The 26,502-nt window shown below is 41.8% G+C and overlaps 1 protein-coding gene across 1 annotated transcript; it reads right to left on the minus strand.

Annotated features, from left to right (window-relative positions):
- Positions 1-1,216: 1,216 nt before the first annotated feature.
- On the minus strand, positions 1,217-19,870 carry LOC126195389 (inositol oxygenase-like). The gene is made up of 6 exons (XM_049933980.1): positions 19,715-19,870; positions 14,513-14,684; positions 9,529-9,737; positions 3,730-3,866; positions 1,839-2,069; positions 1,217-1,641 (listed from the first exon to the last, which is right to left on the minus strand). Exons 1-6 carry the CDS (start codon positions 19,733-19,735, stop codon positions 1,533-1,535), a joined length of 879 nt encoding a protein of 292 aa, XP_049789937.1. The 5' UTR covers positions 19,736-19,870; the 3' UTR covers positions 1,217-1,532.
- Between the last annotated feature and the right edge of the window lie 6,632 nt (positions 19,871-26,502).

Genomic DNA, 26,502 nt, shown 5'->3' on the forward strand with positions numbered 1-26,502 from the left:
GTCTCTGTGACTCTTTTTGACCACAGGAACATGGCGGCCGATCACACCCATCGCCTTCAAGCAGAAGTAGAGCATGCGCCGATAGTTCCAACAGAAATACAGCACCGCGAAGGGTAGCCGAGAGGTCTAGGGCGCCTTGTCACGGCTCACGCGGCTGCCCCCGTCGGAGGTTCGAGTCCTCCCGCGGACATGGGTGTGTGTGTTGTCCTTAGCTAAAGTCAGGTTAAGTTAGATTAAGTAGTGTGTAAGTCTAGGGACCGATGACCTCAGCAGTTTGGTCCCACAGGATCTTACTACAAATTTCCAAATTCCAGAAATACAGCATTCGGCCAAAGAGCTATCCATGCTCCTTATACCTCCGTGGGTAACGTAGACTGCAACCAAAAACAAATAACCATCAGCCGAAGCCAGGTTGCATGAAATCAGACGATGAATTCAACTGATAAAGTTGCCTTCCCTGCTAGTATAAAACATTCATTTGGAGTTGAGGATGAAATCCAGGAGATGTGAGTATGAATCAGAACATTTTACAACTCTTGCGAAATAAAGAGAAGAAATTGGGCATTTTACAGTTAAGAAGATAGACTGGATATGAAACGAAAAGTTGCAAAAGAAGAATAGGAGAGGAAATATGTCTATGGGAATCTTTTGTCCAGAGGCCAGTTTGTTGGCACATCTGGTACGGCATCTCGGAATGTTTTCACTTGGCGTTGAAAGGAGCAGTGGAATGAAAAACTGAAAACTGAGACAGAGACTAAACTATACAAAACAGATTATAAGGGATGAATATTTATGCAGGAAGTGATTAGCACGAGGTAGGAAGCGACTGAAGCCAGTATCAAACCAGTAGAAAGAGTGATTACTTACCTAAAGTATGTGCAGTCTGAATATTACTTCTGACAAAATTTACATCATTTTCTGACGTCTATTATGTATATTTACCATTCCTTCTGAGATTATAATCTGTATCAAGATATTAGCCGCACTTTTATTCTTCCCTTGGCTAGGCACGCAATGCTATTAACAGGACTGTCCTCAGTTTGACTTTCTCTGACGTTCTCAAGGACATTTGTTGTTGTTACCTGACCTTTCTCTTAATGATACACCCTTGACAACTTTGCAGATTTGTAGCTGTCTTTACCTGCTAGAGTACAGATGAACATAATTTCCAATAGAGAAACACTGTCCACAAATGGGTTCTTTTGTACAGACAACATTTTACAGTTTCATGTTTTATTTTTTATCCAACTTATTACAGATAGAATGAAATGAAAACGATTGGTGCGAGCATACATACAGAAAGAAAGGAATCCGTCAGTCTTATTTACAAGTATATTGCTCAGTAGTCAGTGAATTGTTGGCACTTCTTACTAACAAGCTACAACGTAATACCAGTGTACAGCAACATTCTACGTTCAACAGTCGCAGTTAGCCGACGTACACCTGAAGGACACGAATTTCGCATTTGGAGACTCAGGCAGTGACGTCCGTCCTCAAGGGAGGTTGGAGTTTCAACAGTAGGTTGAAGTTTCCTACCAGCTGAGCGTTCCAGGCAGGTACTTGTCGATCAGGCTCTGATAGTACGGCTTCAGCGCCTCAATGTCTGGCGTCTCGTCGCTTTTCGTGTAAAGGTCATACTTGCTGCAAGAGACAGTTCATCACTTCAGTTACACTAGCTACAGTACAAAAAAATGCAGTTATTTCGAACTCATTCCTGTAATCTTTAAATTCTCAGCCGCATAATAAGGGCGTCCTTGTGAAGTACACGAATCGTAAGTAACAGACCATCAGCAAGAGTGCAACAGTAAAAGTACTTTAGAGGCTAAAGTGTTGCTTACTTGAATTCTCTGACCCACTTCAGGGTTTCGACATCCTTCTCGTTGCAGAGGTGCATGTAATCGCCGCCGGAGTGCCACGGGTAGAACGAATGGAAGCGGATGATCTTGTGTGCGATCTCTGGCAGCTTGGAACCGTTGTGCCTCAGTGCGTGGTACATGTACTCGTCGTGGCCCCACGACATCAGGAGATTGTCAAGGCCACAGTTTGGTGTGTAGATTCCGTATTTAGTGCTGTAACGCAAGACACATACTGATAAGTAGCAGAATAACCCCAACTAGATCACAAGCACAAAAAAAAGTATTCGAAATCGATATTGACCGTCCAACAAACACTAATAATTCTGTCGAGGTTCGAGTGTCTGAATAGCTGAGTCGCGTGAATCAGCCTTTTCAGTAACCACTGTCTTCAGTGATTTTCCTTCTTCATCAGAAATAAGAAGCAAAAACATAACTGATAAATGAACCATCCAACTACTACTCCCTTGTCCCATGTTACACAAGCTGTGAAAATCTGTGGCTTTTGAATTAATACATCGTGACCTTAAACTTAGTGGTGTGGAATAATAAATGGTGGAAATTACATAAGTTTCCAGTAATTAAGAAATTGGTCTTATTTGCAAATCCTAAGTTACGTTATCCCACATTTATATATTAAATATATTTCACTATAGTCGACGTAATCAATCGTCTTGAGAGAATTCAGCAACTGTATACTAGTAGATACTTGAGATAATTCTCAAGTCTCGGTGGCACAGTTTTTAAATTCGATTATATATTTCGATCACTCTGGGTAAGTAATTGCATCAGCAACTCGTCTATTCAGAACAAGAGTACTTTGATATGTTGTTCTGAGTAGACGAGGCCGGTTGCTGATGTCATTACTTGGATATTGTGATGATCCTGAGTGATCGAAACATGTAATCGAATTAAAAGAAAGTGGGCAACTGAGACAGAACAATAAATAAGAATTATCTTAAATATAAATACATTTCTCCCAAACAGACAGCGTGTAAAAACTGGAAAATTAGCAACAAACGAGTATAATCTATAGTACTGAGAATAAATATCCTCTTACCATCAAGAGTGAAGTAATCGAAACTTGAGTTTGCCTGTTCTCGTTTGTGGTGGTCTGGCGTAGTCATGATACAAAAAGAATAAACCCTTTGCAAGTCTGAGAGAGAAGACTGGACAGGACTGTATTATCTTTGTCTGTGTGAAATCGTCGCCATTACAGAGACGAGACCATGCGTCGTAGAATTAATGTAATGCATATGGAAAGAATTGGGTCCAGGACATGTAGCTGGACAACATCTTTCGTAGGTGGTTATTGCTAACACTCTATAAATTGACAACCACTCTGACCCCATTTGTTGTTCAGTATAGATGATGGTCGACAGTCGCAGGAGGTAACCAATGCAAGAGAAATCGATTCATTTTATTATGATGACTACATAACACTAGATGGAAGTTAGCAAGTACCCAAACGTATCCCACTTGGTGGGGGTCAAAGAGGTAACAAAATATCCAGAATGAGATTTTCACTCTGCAGCAGAGTGTGCGCTGATATGAAACTTTCTGGCAGATTAAAACTGTGTGCCTGGCCCAGACTCGAACTCGCGACCTTTGCCTTTCGCGGGCAAGTGCTCTACCAACTGAGCTACCCAAGCACGACTCACGCCCCGTCCTCACAGCTTTACTTCTACCAGTACCTCGTCTCCTACCTTCCCGAGTTCGAGTCTCGGCCCGGCACACAGTTTTAATCTGCCAGGAAGTTTCGTAACAAAATATGTTTGCTGTCTCTAAAACTGTTCGTCCTCAGTGCCGTTGAAATTTCATTTCACCTGGCTGTATGTCTTAATAAAACTTCATCTTGTGACTTTCGATGACGTACTTGTATCGTGGGTCCTTGCCATCTGGGTTGTCGACGAAGCTGGTGTCCCTGTAGACGATGGAGTCGGCCCAGGCGCAGCCCACTGGGAAAGTATCGCCTACGACTGCCCACTGAGGCTCGTCGTAGAACGCCATAACCTGAAAACAGTAATAAGTCGTTATTCTCCAGAAATGCAGACATGCATTTCAGTTGAATTTATTTATCTGTTTTTCATGCGGTCAGAAATGAGTTTTCTCCGGTAATACAGCCCCTTGAATGCGCAGCGTAGATAAGTCTACAGGCTTGGGTGGCAACTGTAACTGATGGTAAAATCTTCTAGGTTGTTTGGCCGCGTCATATTCCTCTTCGGTTTATTCTTACACAATCGACCTTTCGGCTCGTCTGCTGGGATCTTCTTCAGGATCTGCTGATGTTCCCGGTTAGCTGTTCAGCTAACCAGGGACACCAAAACATCCTCGAGAAGATAGCAGAATAGCTGTCGAAACGTAGATTGTGTAGGAAGAAATTCAAGGGGAACATGACGAGACCAAACAGCTTTCTAAGGTTTTATTTTAAAGTAGCATATTTTCCAAAATTGCTACGATTGAATGATGTAATAGTGTCCCTTCTCTAACAACATTCGTCAGGATTTAATGTATTACGCAATGAACAAATTAATAAATACAAAATGCTTACAAGAGGTTTTCTAACGTCACTTTGACCTCTTGGGAACTTCAAAGCAGAGAGGGGGCTATAAACAGGCCATATTTGCACATTTTTTATTCTTTCCAGTATATCACATTTTACTCTGTCCTACTTAGAAATCTCTGGAACATGTTTACACGGTTAGTGCATAAAATCACTGTGGATTTTTATACTGATTTTCTACGTTTCTGTGAATTCCACTAAGTTGAAGAAACTGCAAAGTATTCTCCAGAGCCGCTACGAATGAAAATCTTCGAGTAATGTCATAAAGTGTTCCTTTTCTAAAAACATTATCATAAATACAGCGCAAGCTATGTGCTCTCCACATTTAGCTATGGGGTCAGTTTTTGGGGCTCCCATAAACAAAATATGGACACTGTCTCCAAACTCTAGCATTTATCAAAAATAAACCACCATGAAATGCAAAACAACATTTTCTATAATTGCCTAAGGACATTAAATAGCTAACTAAAATTCGAATTTTAACCCTAGGATGCATATACAGGGCCTCCGAAGCCCTTGTATGTCCTCATTTTTTAAAAAAAAATCTGTAATTTTTTGTTTGATTTCAAACTGCTTTCTAGCACTCTTTCACTAACACTGACATTCCTCCTATCAAGTCAGAACGAGATACCTTTATAAGTTTTTTGTATAATTCAATACGTTTACCCATACACCGTGAATGCATAAGCAGGGCTTCAGAAGACCTCACACATTTATCAATGTTCTTTAGCCTGTATTGTCTTCCACATTTGTTTGGGAGCAATTATTAATTCAACAATAACTGTAGTGGTATTTCCAGCAACAGGAGCGCCAACAGCAGCAGTAGCTGTAGTAGTAATAGTATAACTAAAAAATGATACACAATACTTTCACATATTGGCGATGTCGGTGTATTATTGATCTTTTTGCTATCAAATGTTTTATTATTGCATAGTATTGTTATCCTGTGCTGCTCTTGTCAGCCTCATCGTTAGTGTAGTTTGTTTGTTGTTGCAAGGCCCATATTGTTACGAGTATAACTCGTTTAGTGCTGCACAAGCTGCTGTTCTAGAGACACGCCTTTTGTTATGGCTTCGACACGCAAAGCAAGAGAGTCAGTACGTGCAAATGCAGCTAATTTTGAAAGTGTTTTGGCTCAGTGGTTTGAAGAAGATGATTCTTGCGAGGAAGGAAATATTTTTGAAGATGCAAGTAGTGAAGAATCAGCCAATGAACCTGCAGATGTGAATATTGAGGCAGATGACAGTCCTTCCGATAATATTACATCATGAGAGTCTGAAAATGAAGAACCACCACAAAAAGGTATAGAAGACCACACACACATCAGTCGGAATGGAACGATTTGGTAATTAGATCCTCCTGCAACTTTTCGTACGCCTGTCCATAATATCGTAAAGAAGGCACCTGGTCCAGCCTGTGGTTTGAAAACCTGTAAACCTAAGGATTCCTGGGACTACATCTCCAAGGAAATACTGGAGGAAATCAACTGCACAAATATTGAAGGCAGAAGAGTCGCTGCTTTACGTCGTAAAACGTGGAAAAACGTTTTGCTTGCTGAAATGGAGGGTTTTCTTGGTCTTTTACTGCTTTCTTGTGTTGAGAAGAGTTGGGATGTACCTATTAGAGAATTATTCTTGGATGAAAGGCCAAATCCTACATATAAGGCCACCATGTCAGTAAATAGATTCGAGGATGTAAGGAGAATGATTAGATTTGATGACAGGCGTACCCGTGAAGCTCGATCTGCAGATGACAAACTTGCAGCTGTTTGCTATGTATGGGAACTATTTCTTGACAAGTGTAGAAATAGAATGATTCCCAATGATTCGCTCACAGTTGACGAACAGCTAGTCCCATTACGTGGAAGATGCAGCTTCACCCAGTATGTGCCCTCTAAACCAGCCAAGTATGGCCTAAAAATATTTTGGTTATGTGATGCTACATCGGCATATGCTTTAGAAGGAAGCCTCATGAACCTATTCAGAAAAATCTTGGATTGAATGTGGTGAAAGATCTTGCTAAAAGCATTGAAGGATCATCAAAAAATATTACTGTTGACAACTGCTTTACTATTGTGCAGCTGGCACAAGAGATGCTTCAGAAGCAAATTACAGTGGTGGGAACAATCAAACAAAGTATACCAGAAATTCCTAATGAGATGAAACCATCTGCCTAAAGAGCGATTCATTCCTCTTTGTTTGCATTTAGAGGTGACATCACAATGGTGAGTTATGTTCCCAAAAAGAAAAAGTCTGTAGTTCTCATTAGCACAATGCATCACGACAGAAACATTGATGAAACTCGTGCAAAAAAGAAACCAGGTATAATAAAGTTCTATAACGCTACGAAGGGTGGAGTAGATCAAATGGACCAGAAAATTCTTTATTACATACACTTGCAAGAGACAAACAAGAAGATGGACGTTTGCATTATGGATGAATATTATGGACATCGCAGCAATGAACAGTGACAATTTATTTTCCGCCCAACATCTGACATACCATAGTGGAAGAAGTGATAAAAGGCGTTTGTTCCTAAGACATTTAGCAGCGGAAATGGTAAGACCACTAATGGAACTTCGTATTCAGATCCCTAATCTTCCAAAGAAAATCGTTGATGCCATGCAAAGACGTGGTGATAAAAAAAATGTCATATTGCCGAACCAACTACCTGTTTCAGGAAAAAGAAGAAGATGCAATTATTGTCCATATAATAAACATAGGAAAAGTGCTATGACATGCATTTAGTGTAAAACCAACATTTGTAATTAACATAGTGGCGTTCTTTGTGCTTCTTGTTTGTCACATGTTAAAAACTAAGGAAAATGCAATTTTATGTGAACAATGAATAATAACGTTTTGTCAAAATATTGCCTATATACATAATATTGTGAATAATGAGTATGTTTTAATTGAAGAAATTGGATGTAATAAATGTTATAAAATGTAAACTGCAACTTATAAGTGAATTAATAAAATTATTTGTATATGTTGTATGTAAATGGATGTAACTAATAAAAATTCACCCTTAGAGTTTTTTAAAAAATTCTAAAATGTTAATCAGGCCCAACAGATCCTGTTACTGTATCTCAGGAATCTTTCAATATGACAATAAATTTGACAGAAATAAATTTAATTCCAAAGAATGATTATATGCAAAGAGGAAAATTTTAAATTAGGGCAGGGCCTTGGAGGCCCTGCATATGCATTCATGTGTGCTTTCGGCACCATGCATCCTAGGGTTAAAGAGTAATTCGAAGCAATACCTCTTAAATACTTCATGCTACAAAGTAAAAGATTGATAGGTAACACAGTGTAGGAAATGGTAAAAATGTAATATTCTTTAATAATTAACGGCTGTCACTCTACTGTAAACTGTCGTAGTTTAATAAATCGTAGTGTAAGAGCTTATACTCAGGATCTATGATGGGTAACTCTAAGTGCCATTTTCTTGAGTTCGACATCTCATTCAAAAGGAATTACAAAATGGTTCAAATGGCTCTGAGCACTATGGGACTCAACATCTTAGGTCATAAGTCCCCTAAAACTTAGAACTACTTAAACCTAACTAACCTAAGGACATCACACACACCCATGCCCGAGGCAGGATTCGAACCTGCGACCGCAGCAGTCCCGCGGTTCCGGACTGCAGCGCCAGAACCGCACGTCCACCGCGGCCGGCAAGGAATAGAATGTATGAAGTATCTTCCAGACGCTGATTACTTCTGTTAGAAGTTCCTGGCTAAGAGGCCATTGTCGATGTATAAAAGTGTCTATAAACGTTTTGTCCTCGTGTACGAAAGACATCTGCAGAAATAATTGTCTTTCGAAGTAATTACCAATTTATCTTTTAGGATTTCTTGCGCACGTAGAGGCGAAGCATTAGTTGTTTATACGTCGACTACGGCTTCTAACTCGTGAGCCTTAACGGAGGTAAACAATATCGTTGCCAAGACTCTACGTACCACACCATGGATACAACAATTGCTTACGAGGACTTTTCCAGCAGCTGTTCGACATGCTGAAACCATGACATCGAAACAGAAAGGAACTCATTGAAAAAACTTTCTTGCGCCTTGTTTTCAAGTTGTTAGTTTCTGACAGAATGAGATGGTGCAATGACTAGCACACTGAATGGCTCAAATCCGCTTCCGGCCATTGAGATTTACGTTTCCCGTAATTCCCCCGAATCACTCCAGGAAAATGCCGGGATAGTTGCTTTGAAGTAGCACGGCCGATTTTCTTTACCATCATTGAAACAACCCGGGCCTGTGCACCGACGCTAATGATTTCGATGCCGACGGGACGTTAATACCTAATCTTTCTTGCTTCCATGTGATTTCTGGGAATCTTCTTCCATTCCACTTGAAGTCCTTCGAACTTTGTGATTTCTTTCCTGTTCATCTAAGTTGTTGTTATGTTTTCTACTACTGTATTTGTTATTTGAAGTGTATTATTGTACATTTTTGGTCCAGCACGAAACCTTTCAAGAATTTATGCTTTGTTCCAACTACAAGTAACGAGATATGATAGCGGAAAATATACTGTGTCCTCGCAGTACATTGCCAACCTGAACACGATTGAAGTTATTTGGTCTAACGTGTCATTGTTGTAGAGACAAATCTTTAAATTTTCTGAACTACGTTCCTGATTATGTAAATACATTTTTTTTAAAGAAACGATGCCTGTCGCTCCGTTTTCCTTTGCTCGCATGAAGCAGCATTGTTGTTCGCTGGAATCCGTGCCTACGTCTGTCCTTTCTCCTCTTTCGCCCCCTGACCCTTTGTTGGATAACACTCTTAATGTCAGCATCATGAATGACTTCGCAATGAAGATTTTGGAAGCTCTAGAGATATACCGTATGTGACCTGTCTGCGAATGCTGAGCTATGAAGCTCTGTATATGGCTTACTAACAACAGACACGGAAAACAAAAATTCTCCTGGCATCTTGTAGAGTGATTTAGTCATTAGAGCCTGGATGCAGAAACTGGAAGTTGCATCCAGCTATAATATCGTTCTTATGAGCGAAACAACGTTTGTAAGAATCAGAGTTGTATGTCCCATTTCAGTTTCGAGCGTCGCCCCTTAAGAAGGCAGTGTTCGTGCCCTCACCTTGCCCAAGTCGTGGATGAGCCCTGTGAGCTGGAACCAGTCGCAGTCGGGGTGGTCTGCGCGAATGCGCTCAGCAGTCTGGTAGGCGTGCACAATGTTTGGCACGTCGACGTCAGGGTCACTCTCGTCCACGAGGCGGTTGAGCTGCTCCAAAGCGTCCAGAATTGGGGCCTGGAACTTGTCGAATTTGAGCCACTTCTCGTGTCGGCCTGTGTAAAGGAATATCAGAGTTATGTCGATGCCCTAATCTGCAGCGAAATATCTGTACAAGTAAATGGAACAAAACTGTAACAACTACTCAAGGATATTCTCTATTGAAACAAATTGTGGAACACGGAGTTGCTGGAGATTGTAGTGAGAGGTTGGTAACAATTGAGCCTGAAAATTAACAAGATTAAATCATTGATTAATGAACTGCAAAAATTTAACATTGTCACCTCTGGAGAGTGACCGTGGAACGAAACGAATGTCAGACGTAAATCTGGATGAAGTAAGATAGATACTGATCTTAGGAGGTTCTGCTATAAATGTCTCACTAAAATTACGAATATGATGGTTCGCTCATTTTTGTTTGACATAAAGGAAGAAAAAGTTTTTAGCCGACAAATCAGGTGAATATGGGAATGAGACCTTAATTCAATGTCTCTCTCCATCAAATAGTAGCATGGAGAGCTGCATCAAACCAGTCTCAGAACTGAAGACCACAACAACAACAACTCTTTGAAATAATCACTTGTTTGACTAGCTGTATACAGTCCGGCACTATCATTATGGAGACTCAGGCATGTTTCGATTGTTTTTCTTGTTTTCATCGATGACACATTGCTCTACTACATTCCTCATTAACCGTTCATGGATCGATGGTCACGATATGTGTAGTGTTGATAAGAGAAACGCGAGATATACGTAGGAAGGTTCAATATATTTTTTGACTCCTGCAGAAACTTACGTCCTTGGAACCACAGCGCATGCACAGCGCCTGTCTTCTTTGTCTGCCACTGAAGTTGGTAGAGATACTCCACCAATTTCAGTGGCAGGCGTTGCAAGAGCGGCGTTCTGTATCCCGGTGAGGTCTGTTCAAGTTCCGAGAGCGTGCGTTCCTAGAAGAGTCATCTATTATATTGCTTCCTCCCACGCATATCTCGCGAAACGACTGTGGAGATAAAATGATAGAGATTCGAGCTCACATGGTGGCTTACCAGCAATCGTTTTTCCCGTATACCACTTAGGACTTGAAAAAGTTATAGTGACTGTGGTACAGCAACTTATCTCCGCCACACAACATAAGATGGCTTGCGGAGTGAAAACGTATATGTAGAAACAACAGATAATTTTGTTAGAAGTTCCTCAAGAAAAACAATTTTACTTGGTTCCGGTTCATTTTGGGGCATACAAACAACTAATTCTTTCTTAGTTTCGCAGAATTATTTTTCAAATTTCGTCACATGTTACAAAGTCATACAGGGATTTAGCATTTCCTCGGTCGAATAGTGTTTCCTTACGCCAGCTGAGACGAACCTAGTTCTGACCTTTGATCAGATTATTCGGAATCTATCAGGAACAAATATTTTTCACAGCTAAATATTGATGCTAAATCGAATATGCTGCAATCTTCGGTATGATCCCCTTGTTACACAGCAAGTCACATGGCGACACTCTACAATCATTATGCGCTCAGAACCGGTTATTTTTTAGAACAAAAACAGATTTTGTTTGAGCTTCACACGAAATTCTTAAAAAAGAAAGTATAAACATATTCTGTAGATGACTGGTTACCAAAAGTTGAGCGAAACGATTAGAGTTATCGTAGCTTTTTATTAATATGGTAAACAAGTCATCCGGCTAAAACGTTCCCATTCTGTAGATGACTGGTTACCAAAAGTTGAGCGAAACGATTAGAGTTATCGTAGCTTTTTATTAATATGGTAAACAAGTCATCCGACTAAAACGTTCCCGTGTAATTACCATGTTTCCACAAAACCATTCCTTTAAACGCTCACTGTGAACAAAGTACTTGACCACTACTTGATCTTTCATTACTTTAACAATAACAAGCAATACATTTTTAAACAATTGTGTTATATATCGATAGCGTCTTCAGGTGATCATGTGCACCAATAATTGGAGTGAATTACCATAGCCTCTATCAAAAAATGTTCAAATGTGTGTGAAATCTTATGGGACTTAACTGCTAAGGTCATCAGTCCGTAAGCTTACACACTACTTAACCTAAATTATTCTAAGGACAAACACACACACATCCATGCCCGAGGGAGGACTCGAACCATTATCTGCATTGCAAATGATGTCTCTGCCAAGTAAAAATATAAGGGTCAGTCACATGAAAAGGAGATAGATGGAAAATAGTAAGTACTATTTCAAAAGTAATCGCCATATCTATTAATACATTTGTCTACAATGATGTGCAGTCTAGTCGAAACAACGTAGGCAACATAGCGGGCCTAGGTTTTGCCAATGTTCTTTTGAGTATGCCGCAGAACTATCGCTGGGAAACCCTTACACATCCTCCATACGGTCCCGACCTCTCTTCATACGATTTCGATATTTCTGAAGCGCCGAAGAAAGACACTGTTGGCCGTCGATTTGCTTCGGACGAAGAAGTGCACGCCTGAGTACAATCGTGGTTCCGTAGACAGCCTCAAATATTTATCCCATGAAGGCATTAACTGTCTTTTCTCAAAGTCGAGTAAATGTAATAACAATTATGGTGGTTACTTTTAAAATAGTAAACACCTTACTTACTTTTTGGTTCATCTGTTTTGGTTTCATTTGACTGTCCTTCAAATAAACTGACGTCTGTGGTTAGTGTCTGCACAGATAACGCCAGCTATTTGTTGCGCACCACAGACGCACGCTATGTGATAAAAAGTATCTGAATACCCCTGTGTTAAGTGCAGCTGACCAATAGATACCACGAGAGGCGGACGCACCAGTGTAAGAGCTGATGCCCCTCTAATGGACGGTATGAGATGTAACTGTAAGCCGGCCGGTGTGGCCGAATGGTTCTAGGCGCTTCAGTGTAGAACCGCGCGACTGCTACGGTCGCAGGTTCGAATCCTGCCTCGGGCATGGATGTGTGTGATGTCCTTAGGTTAGTTAGGTTTAAGTAGTTCTAAGTTCTAGGGGACTGATGACCTTAGATGTTAAGTCCCATAGTGTTCAGAGCCATTTGAACCATTTTTTGTAACTGTGAACTGGAAATGCGAAGGAACAACGACAGCAAAAACCAAGTCCAGGGAGACGTCATATACCGACGGACAGGACCGTCGAACATTGCGGAGGGTGATTGTAAAACATTGTATGAAATCAGCGGAATGACTCATTCGTGAGTTCCAAACTGTTACCAGCAGTCCAGCTATGAACCCACCTTGCGTAGGGAGTTAAAAAGGACAAAGTACAATGGTTGGCAGGTTGTTGTGGTGCGCAACATGGTGGGACATGAAGTTAAAAAAAATGTTCAAATGTGTGTGAAATCTTATGGGACTTGGCTGCTAAGGTCATCAGTTCCTAAGCTTACACACTACTTAACCTAAATTATCCTAAGGACAAACACACACACCCATACCCGAGGGAGGACTCGAACCTTCGCCGGGACCAGCCGCACAGTCTATGACTGCAGCGCCGTAGACCACTCGGGTAATCCCGCGCGGCGTACATGAAATCACGCAGGAGGCCTGCGACCGTGGCGTAAAACTGAGGAGAACTATACCAGTGCTGAACAAATGTTCAAATGTGTGTGAATTCCTAAGGGACTAAATTGCTAGGGTCATCGGTCCCTAGACTTACACACTACTTAAACTAACTTATGCTAAGAACAACACACATGCCCTAGGGAGGACTCGAACCCCCGGCGGGAGGGGCCGCGCAATCCGCTTCAAACTGCGCGGCCACTCCGCGCGGCTCACTGCTGAACAGGTCGCTGGAATAATTGGTCACTCGTTGTTCAAAAATTCTTATTTATTGACGCGTATCTGGTACAGCCCATCATCAGAACTCGAAAACGAAAAGTATTCGTACAGAGTATTGAGGCACATGTATTAGCCATCGGGTCAGAGCTCAAGTGAACTCACTGAATTGAGGTTTGATGCTGACTACAGATACATGTTACCCCATGCTGTGTATGAAGACATATGTTTTTTGTGTTCTGATAATTGGCTGTGCCAGAAATGCGTCAGCAAATAAGAATTTTTGAACAGCAAATGACCAGTTATTTTAGTGACTTGCTCCGCAGTGGGTGTCCTCCATCTCTTCGTAAGCCACACATTTCTGTAGTAAATACTAAGCGATGCTTGAAGTGGTGTAAATAGCGATGCCACTGGGCAGTGGATAACTGCAAAAGAGTGATCTGGAGCGATGAATCACGCAACACCATAAAAGGGCTTAGGTCTGGCGAATAATTGGAGAACGTTACCTGCTAGCATATGTAGTGCCAACAGTGGAGTACAGGGGTTGCGATCGCTGTGGGATTGTTTGCAGGTTAGGTTGTAGCTTAACGAAATACTAAATGAGGACGGATTTGAATACATATTGTAGCATTATGTACTGTGTAAAGTAGAAGAGAAGTTCGGACACGACAATTGTTTGTATTGGTCCGATAAAGCATCCTCTCTTAAAGCAGCACGTCTGAGTCAATTATTTATGAACAATAACATTCCTGAAATGGACTGGCCTGCCCAGACTCCCCACCTGAACTCAATGGAACGCCTTTTGGGTGTGTTATAACCTCCGCTTTGCTCCAGATCCCAGCGTACAGCATCACTACCTTCTCTGGTCCCGACTCTTAAGGAATAATGTGCTTTCATTCCTCCATTCACTCAGACACCTCACCTAAAGTGGCCCCAGTAGAGTTCAAATCGTCATAAAGGTAAAGGGTGGACATACCCAACGTTAATGCCCACCAACTGGTGTCCAGCTGCTTTTGGTGGGCTACTGTGTCGTCCTAGGACGGACGCCAGATACTCACTTCTGACGAAGTCCACGGTCTGGTGTGTGTGCATGACGTGGTAGAGCCTGCGCACGCGCTCCTTGATGGGGTCACTCTCGTCGATGGTGTAGTCGCGGAACTGCGAGACCGGCTTCCCCGCGTGCAGGGGCTCCGGCCTCAGTAGTTCCGAAGGGTCGAGCAGCGGCTGCGGCTGTGGACAGAGCAGCACCCAGAACGTTAGGGTCAGAGCTACACTTGGCGCGTAATCTATCTATTTTCATAGATCCATCTATCTTTCCTGTAATTTAATGCTGCTCTGTATTTTTCTGCATGCCATATTAATTTCATGAAGTATGCCCTAAATAGCTTGTGCAACTCCGGTGCCCGTCAACTCAATTTCTTTTTAGAGTTCCATATCTGAATCGGTAAATACTGAAACCTTACAGGAACACTTTGTTGTCTGTCTCTCTGGCCCACTGTTCTTGTTCTACGTTGTTTGCTAGGTTGAAGTTTTTTTTCCTTTAGTGCCCCTCACTTACCCAGAGGTTGTCACTCCATCTTTTCCTTGGACGGCCGATATTTCTTGCAGCGGCTGGTGATTTATTTCTTACGTTTTTCACAGTCTTCCGTTCATCCATCCTGTCTATGTGTTCGTTCCATTCATGCTTTCTCTCATGTACCCACTCCTTAATGGTTTCAATTCTCTATCTATTTCTCAGTATCTTCTCTGTAATACTTCGCAGAATTTTCATGTCTGTAGTTCCCGAAAGTCTTCTACTTTTTGATGTTTCATGTCTTGTCTCAGCTGTGCATGTCGTATTTCATCTCACTATTGTTTTGTATACCCTTTTCTTTGCGTCTCTTTCTATACGTTTGTTTTTCCAAATACTATCATTTAGACATCCTGCCAATTTGTTTGCTTTTGCTACTTATTCTCTAACCTTCCCACCTTTCTACTGCTGGGTAGTTCAGTACCGAGATATTTAAATGTTATTACCTGTTGAATAATTTTCCATCCACTTCCAGATCGCATCTAAATGGTTCCACAGATGTGCTCATACATTTGAGTGTTTGACTGGATATGACCATATTTTGGTTTTTGTCTGCCACGTTAAATATATGTCAAAGTTTCTGCAGGTTGTCTTCACTGTTTGCTAGCAGAACTGCATCGTCAGTATAATAAATAATTTTTATTTCTTCGTCCCCCATTCTATAGCCACTACCAGCCAATACCTTCTTTACCACATCGTCCACTTCTTTACTCGCAAACTCACTGATAGAAACATATAGGGTAGTTCCCATTGACCTAGAATCATGAACTTTGGTATGAAACAAGGTTTTCACAGTACAAATTAAGGAAAAATTGTTAATTTTTAATGATATCACATAAAAAACATTTTTTACCATTAAAAAGCTACATTGCATTAGTAACCCATCAAAATCGTCATTAATTATTTCGGGGACTTTGACATGGTTTTCAGTAATAAGTAGGCTGATTCACAAGAAAGATTTGTGTATATAATTTATAAATATTTCGTGCTAAATGGCTGAACTGCGTTGAACCGAAGTCCTCTACCGCTGTGAAATCGATGCCCTTGCCATCTAGCGGTGTCAGGTGTTAGACTCTCTGACTACCACACCATGCCGTCACTAGTATCGCAGATCCCTTACGAATTGCTATTCAATATAGAAATTAGTCTGACAATCTATGGCTGCGACACGCATAGCATTTGTAATATTTGGAAGTAGCTCAATACTGAGGGGGTTAGACTTCTATTGTTTGGGTGAGGTTCCAACAGCCCGTAAAATATTTGCTGAAACTTTCGACATTATGTAACAACAGTAGTACAGTGGCCGTCTGTACCGTTTTCTTTTCTGGAGGATTCCGCCAAATCTTACCAGTAATCGCTACAGAGACGAGAGCAGACGAAGTCAACGCACCTGCTGCTGGCAATTACTATAGCGTGTTAATGTAATTCCAAAGTAAATAAAATAAATGAAAAATTACTATAGCGAATGCCAAATTACACAAAAAATTTAAGCTTAAATTTGAAACGTTCTCGAAAGTCTTGGAATTCCGCGGACCGATATCTTGCCAACGTCAGTATCGATGACACGCAAAATCGTCGACATTTTCGATTGCCGGTATGGGTTAACTATCTGTGCACAAAGTTTAGTTTGTAGGGAACTCTCGGAGTCCGACTCGCAATTGTCCAGTGTTTTGCTTCATCACTCCCTGGGTTAGCAATTGTAGTACACTCTAACCCACCTTTTTTTCTGGGGAGAGCCTGTTCATTACACTGACCTGCTGATACAACTTAATGTGGAACGCACTAGCTTCCATGACAGGCAGGTAAGCCCAACCCGGATCGTATCCATGTGGCGGATGAACGATCGTTCGTCTGGTACCCCAGCGCACCTGAGTGTGGTGTTTGGGAGGTTTCTCACGCCCGTTTAGGGAAATAATGCGTTGACCCCCGGTATCCGGATCAGAAGATGCGATCCACAAACATTTAAAATGCGATGACACACAGAATAGAAAATTTAGTGATTCAAAGACACATGGTGCACAAGATTAGGTGAAATGATACTTCTTTGCAATCCTTGCCTAGTGCGGCGGTACGGGTCTCCGGCATCGTTCCCTACGCTCCTTGGAGTATGGGACCTCATCATCATCAGTCATTGGTAGACCGGGAGCATTTGAGGTGAGATACGTAATAAAGTCATGAAAAATATAGAACAGATTTAGACCAAACACATTTTATTACTGCCACTTTTGATTTTTAATAACAATATCGGAATGTATGTTGTTAGCATTTAACAAAAATGGTTCAAATAGCCCTGAGCACTATGGGACTTAACATCTGAAGTCATCAGTCCCCTAGAACTTAGAACTACTTAAACCTTACTACCTAAGGACGTCACACACATCCATGCCCGAGGAAGGATTCGAACCTGCGACCGTAGCGGTCGCGCGTTTCCAGACTGAAGCGCCTAGAACCGCTTGGCCACACCGGCCGGCAGCGTTTAACAAGAGTGGTCATTGAGAAATAAATTTTGACGTAAATTTTGCATATCTGAGCATAGATATGAATATCAGTACTTTCACCTGATACAGTTTAACTCAGTCCTCTCGGATTATTTCAGTCTGGCCCGGAAAAAATGTAGAAGCACTCTGCAATCGTTTCATGAATGCTTTTTCGCTTGAGATAACGCCGCTGCTCGGCGGTTCCCATATGGTCAAATGACAATACGTTCCACTTTCGAGTATAATCATGTTTTTACCGTCCAGTACAAGCGAATTTCGGCAGTTATGCCATTTCTAAATGGTAGCTGATATCAAAAATGCTTTAGACAGTATACGCACACCACGCAATCGCTATGAAATATCGTAAGACTATTTTTAATTCGTGACTATTTCACTGATGGTTCGAGAAACTATAGCTAGACTCGAGCTGTTGTGTAAGAACATATGTGAACACACCTTTCTTTATCATTCTGACAGCTGTCCAATAAGAATTCGTTTTGTCACCATTCCTTTTCATAGATTCCGTAATGAGAAAAACTACGGACAGCTCCAACATGGACATACGTCGGAATGAGCAACATAGGCTTACACATCTCGGTTTTACTGATGACATCTTTCTCCTAGCAAAAACACTACAAAGTTTACACCTAGTCGCTACTAAGCTCCATGAAATGGCTAATACTAAGTAGTGATAACGCAAATACTGTGTTCAAAAAGATGGTAATGATCGATTGAAATTATAGTGCAACAGAAGATACCAGGTTGTAAAATCAAAGTTCCGCTACTCATGGAGATCTAGTGTCGGCTGTATTTATCGTAGCGAAACTTGGAAGATATTCCGATGCTTTAATGCGCTGAAAAAAAATAGTTCCAACAGTAAAACCAACAATATGCCTTTCTCACTTGTTTGACCTTTTCTGCCCATGTACGGTTCCTAATCCATTACGTATCCAAACATTTATGTAGGTCTTTCTACCGGCCGGAGTGGCCAAGCGGTTCTAGGCGCTAGAGTCTGGAACCGCGCGACCGCTACGATCGTAGGTTCGAATCCTGCCTCGGGCATGAATGTGTGTAATGTCCTTAGGTTAGTTAGGTTTAAGTAGTTCTAAGTTCTAGGGGACTGATGACCGCAGCAGTTAAGTCCCATAGTGCTCAGAGCCATTTTAGGTCTTTCTTGGATTCACAGCGCCAGATTTGCACCTGGTGGTCAGAATTGGAAATAATGTTTTTCCAGCTTAATTCGGTTCTGCATTAACGCATTAGGATATCTACCAAGTTCCGCTGCCATACGATAATTACAGTCCACACTGGATCTCTGTGAGTAGCTGCATTTTAATTATAAACCATCCAGTAGCGCAAAATGTTGCCCGACTTCCCATATAGGCAACCGTATCTAAATGGGAAGTAGGTACAGACATCAGCAGCGAAATTCGGAAAGCTTCTGCAATCTTCTAACGAATAGGATCAGTACGGCATGTAGACTCTCTAGTATGTCCAGAAACCTCGGCTGTAGACCTACTGATGGCCATATACGCATATGAGACCAGTAAAATGTCAGTCAAATCACAAAGTAAGTTCAATGTTTTTCACGAACGACGTTTTAAGCGAATTTTTAGCATAAATTATTGCGACCACGTCTCAAATGATAAAGCGTTAAGAAGTGATCAACGCAGCCTGAACAAAATCGTTGCTGAAAGAAGACTGAAGCTTGTGGTGCATGTTCTACCCATGAAAGGTGGCAAAAATCCACAAATCAGCAATATTGTGGAAATCCACGGAAGGGTACAGAAGTAGGAAAAGACTTCGCAACAGCTAGAAATGAACGTTAGCAAAGGATATTTAATGTATGGAGGGAACTTGTTGCTCTGAGTGCTACATATTGTTCGGGGAACTTGTTGTCTGGTATGCCACTTATCATTCGAGGAGCTTGTTGCCTGGTATGGTACTTCTCACTGGAGGCACCAAGTTAGTCCAAGTACGTTTTGAACACCCGTTTGCCGGCGGCTGTGGCCGGGCGGTTCTAGACGCTTCAGTCCTGAACCGAGCTGCTGCAACGGTCGCAGTTTCGAATCCTGCCTCGGGCATGGATATGTGTGACGTCCTTAGGTTAGTTAGGTTTAAGTAGTTCTAAGTCTAAGGGTCTGGTGACCTCAGATGTTAAGTACCATAGCGCTTAGAGCCATTTGAACCATCTGAACAGACCATTTACTCACCAGTAGTTGTGCAGTGGCCATATTTGGGTTCTGAAGTACTGTCTAGAGGACAAACGGTGAACCGGACGACGGGTGTGTTTTGGCGTCCGCAGCTGTGACCACCGTAGGCAGGCCTCTCGGTTTTTATTGGCGCCGCTATCGTTAACTTTACGCGGAGAGTCGACGCCAGCAACTACTGCGGTCACGTGAGCCAGCCGGCGGCGTCTCTCGTGCCGTCATCGCCAAATCTGGAAAAACGCCACCGCCCGACCCTGAAAGGGAGCGCAGGACGGGCCGGCGCTGCTATCGACGCCAGGGTCAGCGTCGGGTCACGGGCGTCGATGCTAACTGCGACGGTGGCGCAATCTGGCGTGCGTCTTACCTCATGTTGTTGACAGTCCTCGTGCAATCCCGTTTTAGTGGTCATTTCAGTACAACATCTCTGCTCTTAAACTATAACGACCAGCAAAAATTGACATTCTGCCTTCGAAACACGCAGTCACTTGTGGTAAAACACATTTTGTTGTCTGCCTACTTTCGTTTAATTTTTATATTAATATGACAATTTTCTGTTCGCCTGAATCAAGATAATTTCTGCAGGCATAAAAAGGATCAGAAATCGACACTCTCTACGATATATACTAGGTGATCAAAATGATCTGGACACAGCCATTGTAATGCGGAATTGATGCCTATACATCGAGGTGACAAAAGTAATGGGATACCTCGAAACAAAGCCCCGGGAGTAGGCAACATTCCATTAGAACTACTGATAGCCTTGGGAGAGCCAGCCCTGACAAAACTCCACCATCTGGTGAGCAAGATTTATGACACAGTCGAAATTCCCTCGGACTTCAAGAAGAATATAATAATTCCAGTCCCAAAGAAAGCAGGAGTTGACATGTGAAAACTACCGAAATATCAGTTTTATTATTAATTTTATGGCCTTCGTTGGACCGCTCTAGTCAAAAATACAAAGTCGTAAACAAGTTGTTACACAGGGATACAATTTGGCGCAACAATAACTTAATATGATATTTAGGTAATATAATTATTAGAGTCTATTCTTATATGAAAGGTGTTTTGCTCTTCTGTCTGCCCAATATTTCTTCATTTTTTCAGATATTTTCTTTCTTTCTTCATCTGAGACCACTCTTCCTGTACTCCATTTATTGATTTTCATTTTTAGTCTGCTTTGCGGGTCTTGCAGTATTCTGGTTTTCTCTGTCTTGTTTTTTAGGTCATCTACTGTAATTTGGAGTTCTTTTATATCTTGCTTAATTTCTGTGATCCATTTAATGTCGCTCTTGTTATTCCACAATTTTTGTATTTTTTTTTTACTATTTCTGTTTTCTAGAGTTCTCATCAGATGTCCAAAGAATGAGATGCGTTTCTTCCTGATCGTGTTCATGACTGGTTCTATTTTCTTATGTACTGTTTCATTTGATGCTATTCTCCAACGTCAATTTATTTTATACTGTTTATTTGTACATGTCCTAATTATTCTTCTTTATCAGTTTAATAAGCCACGGCTGCAAAATACTAACACGAATTCTTTACAGACGAATGGAAAAACTAGTAGAAGCCGACCTAGGGGAAGATCAGTTTGGATTCCGTAGAAATGTTGGAACACGAGGCAATACTGACCCTACGACTTATCTTAGAAAATAGATTAAGGAAAGGCAAACCTACGTTTCTAGCATTTGTAGACTTAGAGAAAGCTTTTAACAATGTTGACTGGAATACTCTCTTTCAAATTCTGAAGGTGGCAGGGGCAAGATACAGGGAGCGAAAGGCCATTTACAATTTGCACAGAAACCAGATGGCAGTTATAATAGTCGAGGGGCATGAAAGGGAAGCAGTGGTTGGGAAGGGAGTGAGACAGGGTTGTGGCCTATCCCCAATGTTATTCAATCTAGGATACAAAAGAAAAATTCGGAGTAGAAATTAAAGTCTATGGAGAAGAAATTAAAACTTTGAAGTTCGCCGATGACATTGTAATTCTGTCAGAGACAGCAAAGGACCTGGAAGAGCAGCTGAACGGAATGGACAGTGTCTTGAAAGGAGGATATAAGATGAACATCAACAAAAGCAAATCGAGGATAATGGAATGTAGTCGAATTAAATCGGGTGATGCTGAGGGCAAGGAATGGCAAGGAAAGCGTTTCTGAAGAAGAGAAATTTGTTAACATCGAGTATAGATTTAAGTATCAGAAAGTCTTTTCTGAAAGTTTTGCCATGTATGGAAGTGAAACGTGGACGATAAATAGTTTGGACAAAAAAAGAATAAAAGCTTTCGAAATGTGGTGCTACAGAAGGATCCTGAAGATTAGATGGGTAGATCACATAACTAATGAGGAGGTATTGAATAGAATTGGGGAGAAGAGGAGTTTGTGTCATAACTTGACAAGAAGAAGGGACCGGTTGGTAGGACATGTTCTGAGGCATCAAGGGATCACAAATTTGGCGTTGGAGAGCAGCGTGGAGGGTAAAAATCGTAGAGGGAGCCAAAGAGAGCTGCATCAAACCAGTCTCAGGACTAAAGACCACAACAACAAACAACACCTCGTTATTATTTTGTCGGACCACCTTTTGCCCGGGGTAATGCAGCAGCTCGTCGTGGCACGGGTTCAACAAGTCATCGGAAGTCCTCTGTAGAAATACTGAGCCATGTTGCCTCTACAGCCGTCCATAACACGGTATTTGACAGTTGTCTGGAAATCGTCCTAAACAGTTAATTATGTCATTTTATGCTCATAACATGCTTTTCCCCTTATTGAAATTCAGTATTATTTTATAAAAATTTAAATGAAATTCAAATAATTTGAAACCCGCTAACACGTTCCATTCGAGTCATGTGATCCTGCGACGTCAGTGGCTAGCTCGCTGCTCCATCTAGCATAAAGCTAATTCACAGTGATGTCTTGTTTTTTTTTAAATTTACGTTTCAGGAAAAGGCTTATAAATGGATCATAGTACCACACTGTACAAATACATCCATAAAAACTCTTGAAATACTTTTTTTAAGGACATCATCTTCACGCCATTGACTGTTACAGACAGACAGAACTGGCGTAAAGACGATGTCTTTCAAAAAAAATTTATGACTGAATCCCAGCTACACTGTTATTTAGTGTTTCAGGGAACGAGAAGGTGCGTAAAAACTGGTTGCACTTACAGAAAAAAGTCACCACGTAGAGTTCCAAGTTTACATACTCAATTAAAAATGTCTTGCACCCTAAAGTTAACATTAATTTACCTCCGAGCAACGCTTTCCCACTGTTACAAAGAACAATAGCGTCAGTCGACGAAATTAAACTCTTAGTAAAAATTATCATTATAGTTGTTTCTTTGCACGTCATTTATAGCTTGGTTGGTAGAGCGATGGACCGTCGAATGTACCCTGCTATAACATTCTAACTTATTTATGAAACAAATCGCTGCGCCTTCACTTGAAATAAAACCACAGTTACAAAACTTCACCGCACCGTTTAGAAACAGAGTGTTATTCTGTTTTCGTTGGCCTTTATATGCGCTTACATTTGCAATAGCTATTCACACACGTCATGTTCAAAACGATATTTTCTGGTTAATGTGATTGTTTCCTTCATTAGAAACGATGGTTTTTGATCTTCATACCGTCCGGCTAGGACCCTTATCGTTTAAGCTTCTGAAGTTTCATCATCTTACATAAGATGAAATTAAGTCTCCTTCAGACACTGATGTTAATTTACACTCACAAACAGCCCTTACCTTTGTACTACCTGCATGTTGTATATGCTTTATATCTTTCCGCATACAAAACTTCATCGTCCTGCATCTTATTGTACTGCAGGAGTATGGTGATATATTCAATACTAACAACACTTTCCAAAATAGGTAATTGTTATAAGCAGAGTAAATGCATTTATCCTCTGTTGTCCATTTCTCAGAGAGATCAATCCCACCATGGAAACAACTACTACAGCGAGTTCTTGTTAACGCTATTTTCACATTTCGAGCAAAACTTTTAAAAATGTATGACTCTTCTACGATTTCAATCTGGGTTCCCTTCATTCGCAGTTTTATGTGCTATCCGTTGCGCCATAGTGCCTACGCTTCTGGCGGTCCCTTTGCCGAGTATCTTGTATACCGGAAATAAGCACAAAGATTTACCAAGGATAATTTAATTGTGCTTTGGGGCGTATTTGTACAGAAAATTGGAATAGAGATCAACATAAACATCATTTCCGCCCTTTTTATTGCTCATGAAAACCACACATTGCACGTGGTACCACCCTACAGCCAGACCTTCAGAGGTGGTGGTCCAGATTTCTGTACGCATCGGTACCTCTAATACCCAGTAGCACGTCATCTTGCATTGATGCACACTAGACTATCCACAAGTTCATCAAGGCGCTGTTGGTCCAGATTGTCCCATTACTCAACGGCGATTCGGCGTCGTTCCCTCAGAGTGGTTGGTGGGTCACGTCATACTTAAACAACCCTTTTCAATCTACCCCAGGCGTGTTCGATAAGGTTCAGATCTGGAGAACATGCTGGCCACTCTAGTCGAGCGATGTCGTTATCCTGTAGGAAGTCACTCATAAGATGTGCACGATGGGGGCGCGAATTGTCCTCCATGAAGACGAATGCCTCGCCAATATGCTGCTGATATGGTTGCACTATCGGTCGGCGGTTGGCATTCACGTATCGTACACTCATTACGGAGCCTTCCATAACCACCAGCAGCGTACGTTGGTCCCACATAATGCCACCCCAAAACAGCAGGGAACCTCCACCTTCCTGCACTCGCTGGACAGTGTCTAAGGCGTTCATCCTGACCGGGTTGCCTCCAAACACGCCTCCGACGATTGTCTGGTTGAAGGCATATGCGACACTCATCGGTGAAGAGAACGTGATGCCAATCCTGAGCAGTCCATTCGACATGTTGTTGGGCCCATCTGTACAACGCTGCATGATGTCGTGGTTGCAACGATGGACCCCGCCATGGACGCCGGGAGTGAAGTTGCGCATCATGCAGCCTATTGCGCACGGTTTGAGTCGTAATACGACTTCCTGTGGCTGCACGAAAAGCATTATTCAACATGGTGGCGTTGCTGTCAGGGTTCCTCCGTGCTATAATCCGTAGGTAGCGGTCATCCAATGCAGCCGTAGCCCTTGGGCGGCCTGAGCGAGGCATGTCATCGACAGTTACTGTCTCTCTGTATCTCCTCCATGTCTAAACAACATAGCTTTGGTTCACTCCGAGACGCCTGGACACTTCCCTTGTTGACACCCCTTCCTGGCACAAAGTAACAATGCGGGCGCGATCGAACCGCGGTACTGACCGTCTAGGCGTGGTTGAACTACAGACAACACGAGCCGTATACCTCCTTCCTGGTGTAATTACTGGAACTGATTGGCTGTCGGACCTCCTCCGTCTAAAAGGCGCTGCTCATGCATGGTTTTTTACATCTTTGGGAGGGTTTAGTGACGACTCTGAACAGTCAAACGGACAGTGGCTGTGATACAATATCCACAGTCACCGTCTATCTTCAGGAGTTCTGAGAACCGGGGCGATGAAAACATTTTTTGATATGTTTACATCTACATCTACGTGATTACTCCTCAAGTCACAATTAAGTGTCAGGCAGAGGGTTCATCGAACCACCTTCAAGCTATTTATCTACTGTTCCACTCACGAAAGGCGCACGGGAAACACGAGCACTCCAATTTTTCTGCGCAAGCTCTGGTTTTTCTTATTGTATCATGAAGATCATTTCTCCCTACGTAAGCGAGCGCCAACAGAATATTTTCGCAATCGAATGAGAAAGTTCGTGATGGAAATTTCACGAAGAGATCCTGCAAAACGAAAAACGCCTTTATTATAATGAGTGCCGCCCCAGTTCGCTTATCATATCCGTAGCACTCTCTCCCCTATTCCGCGATAACACAAAACGAGCTGCCCTTCTTTGAACTTTTTTGACGTTCACCGTCAATTCTAACAGTGTTCTGCTAAGAAGTTGCACTCTTTGGCTTGCATTCCCAACAACATAATGTAATCGTTCCAATTTAAGATATTCGTAGCTGTAATCCCTAAGCCGGCCGGTGTGGCCGTGCGGTTCTAAGCGCGTCAGTTTGGAACCGCGTGACCGCTACGGTCGCAGGTTCGAATCCTGTCTCGGGCATGGATGTGTGTGATGTCCTTAGGTTAGTTAGGTTTAAGTAGTTCTAAGTTCTAGGAGACTGATGACCTCAGTAGTTAAGTCCCATAGTGCCCAGAGCCATTGGAACCATTTTGTAATCCCTAAGTATTTAGTTCAATTTACAGCCTTTAGATTTGTGTGATTTATCGAGTAACCGAAATTTAGCGGATTTCTTTTAGCGCTCATGTGAATGACTTTACACGTTTCATTACTTAGTCAATTGTCTATTTTTGCGCTATACAGGTACCTTGTCAAAATCCTTTTGCATTTGGTTTTGACCGTCTGATGACATTACAAGACGGCAAATGACAGGATCATTTGCAAACAATCTAACGGGGCTGTTCAGATCGTGTCCCAAATTGTTTATGTCGATCATCAAGAGCAGACAGCCTGTAACACTTCCTTGGGGAACGCTGGATATTACTTCTGTTTGATTCGATAACTTTCCGTCAGTTACATATAACTGTGATCTTTGTGACAAGAACTCAAGAGTCCAGTCGCACAAGTGAGGCGATACTCCAGAGGCACGCAATTTGATTAGAAGTGTATTGTGAGGAACGGTTAAAAGCGGTGGCTCGTTTTATTTTACAGGTTACTGTCCCTTGCTGTAGGGGCTGTAAT

This window comes from Schistocerca nitens, chromosome 7 (genome assembly GCF_023898315.1).
Source record: "Schistocerca nitens isolate TAMUIC-IGC-003100 chromosome 7, iqSchNite1.1, whole genome shotgun sequence".
Taxonomy (NCBI): Eukaryota; Metazoa; Arthropoda; class Insecta; order Orthoptera; family Acrididae; genus Schistocerca; species Schistocerca nitens.

Bases quoted from the DNA above. Each gene is read 5' to 3' on its own strand.
- LOC126195389 (XM_049933980.1), bottom strand. From the start codon at position 19,735: ATGGCCACTGCACAACTACTG. The intron at 2,070-3,729 runs GTACGTCATCGA...CTTGCGTTACAG, and splicing joins GGCAAGGACCCACGATACAA to CACTAAATACGGAATCTACA. The intron at 1,642-1,838 runs GTAAGCAACACT...TGTCTCTTGCAG, and splicing joins AAGTGGGTCAGAGAATTCAA to CAAGTATGACCTTTACACGA.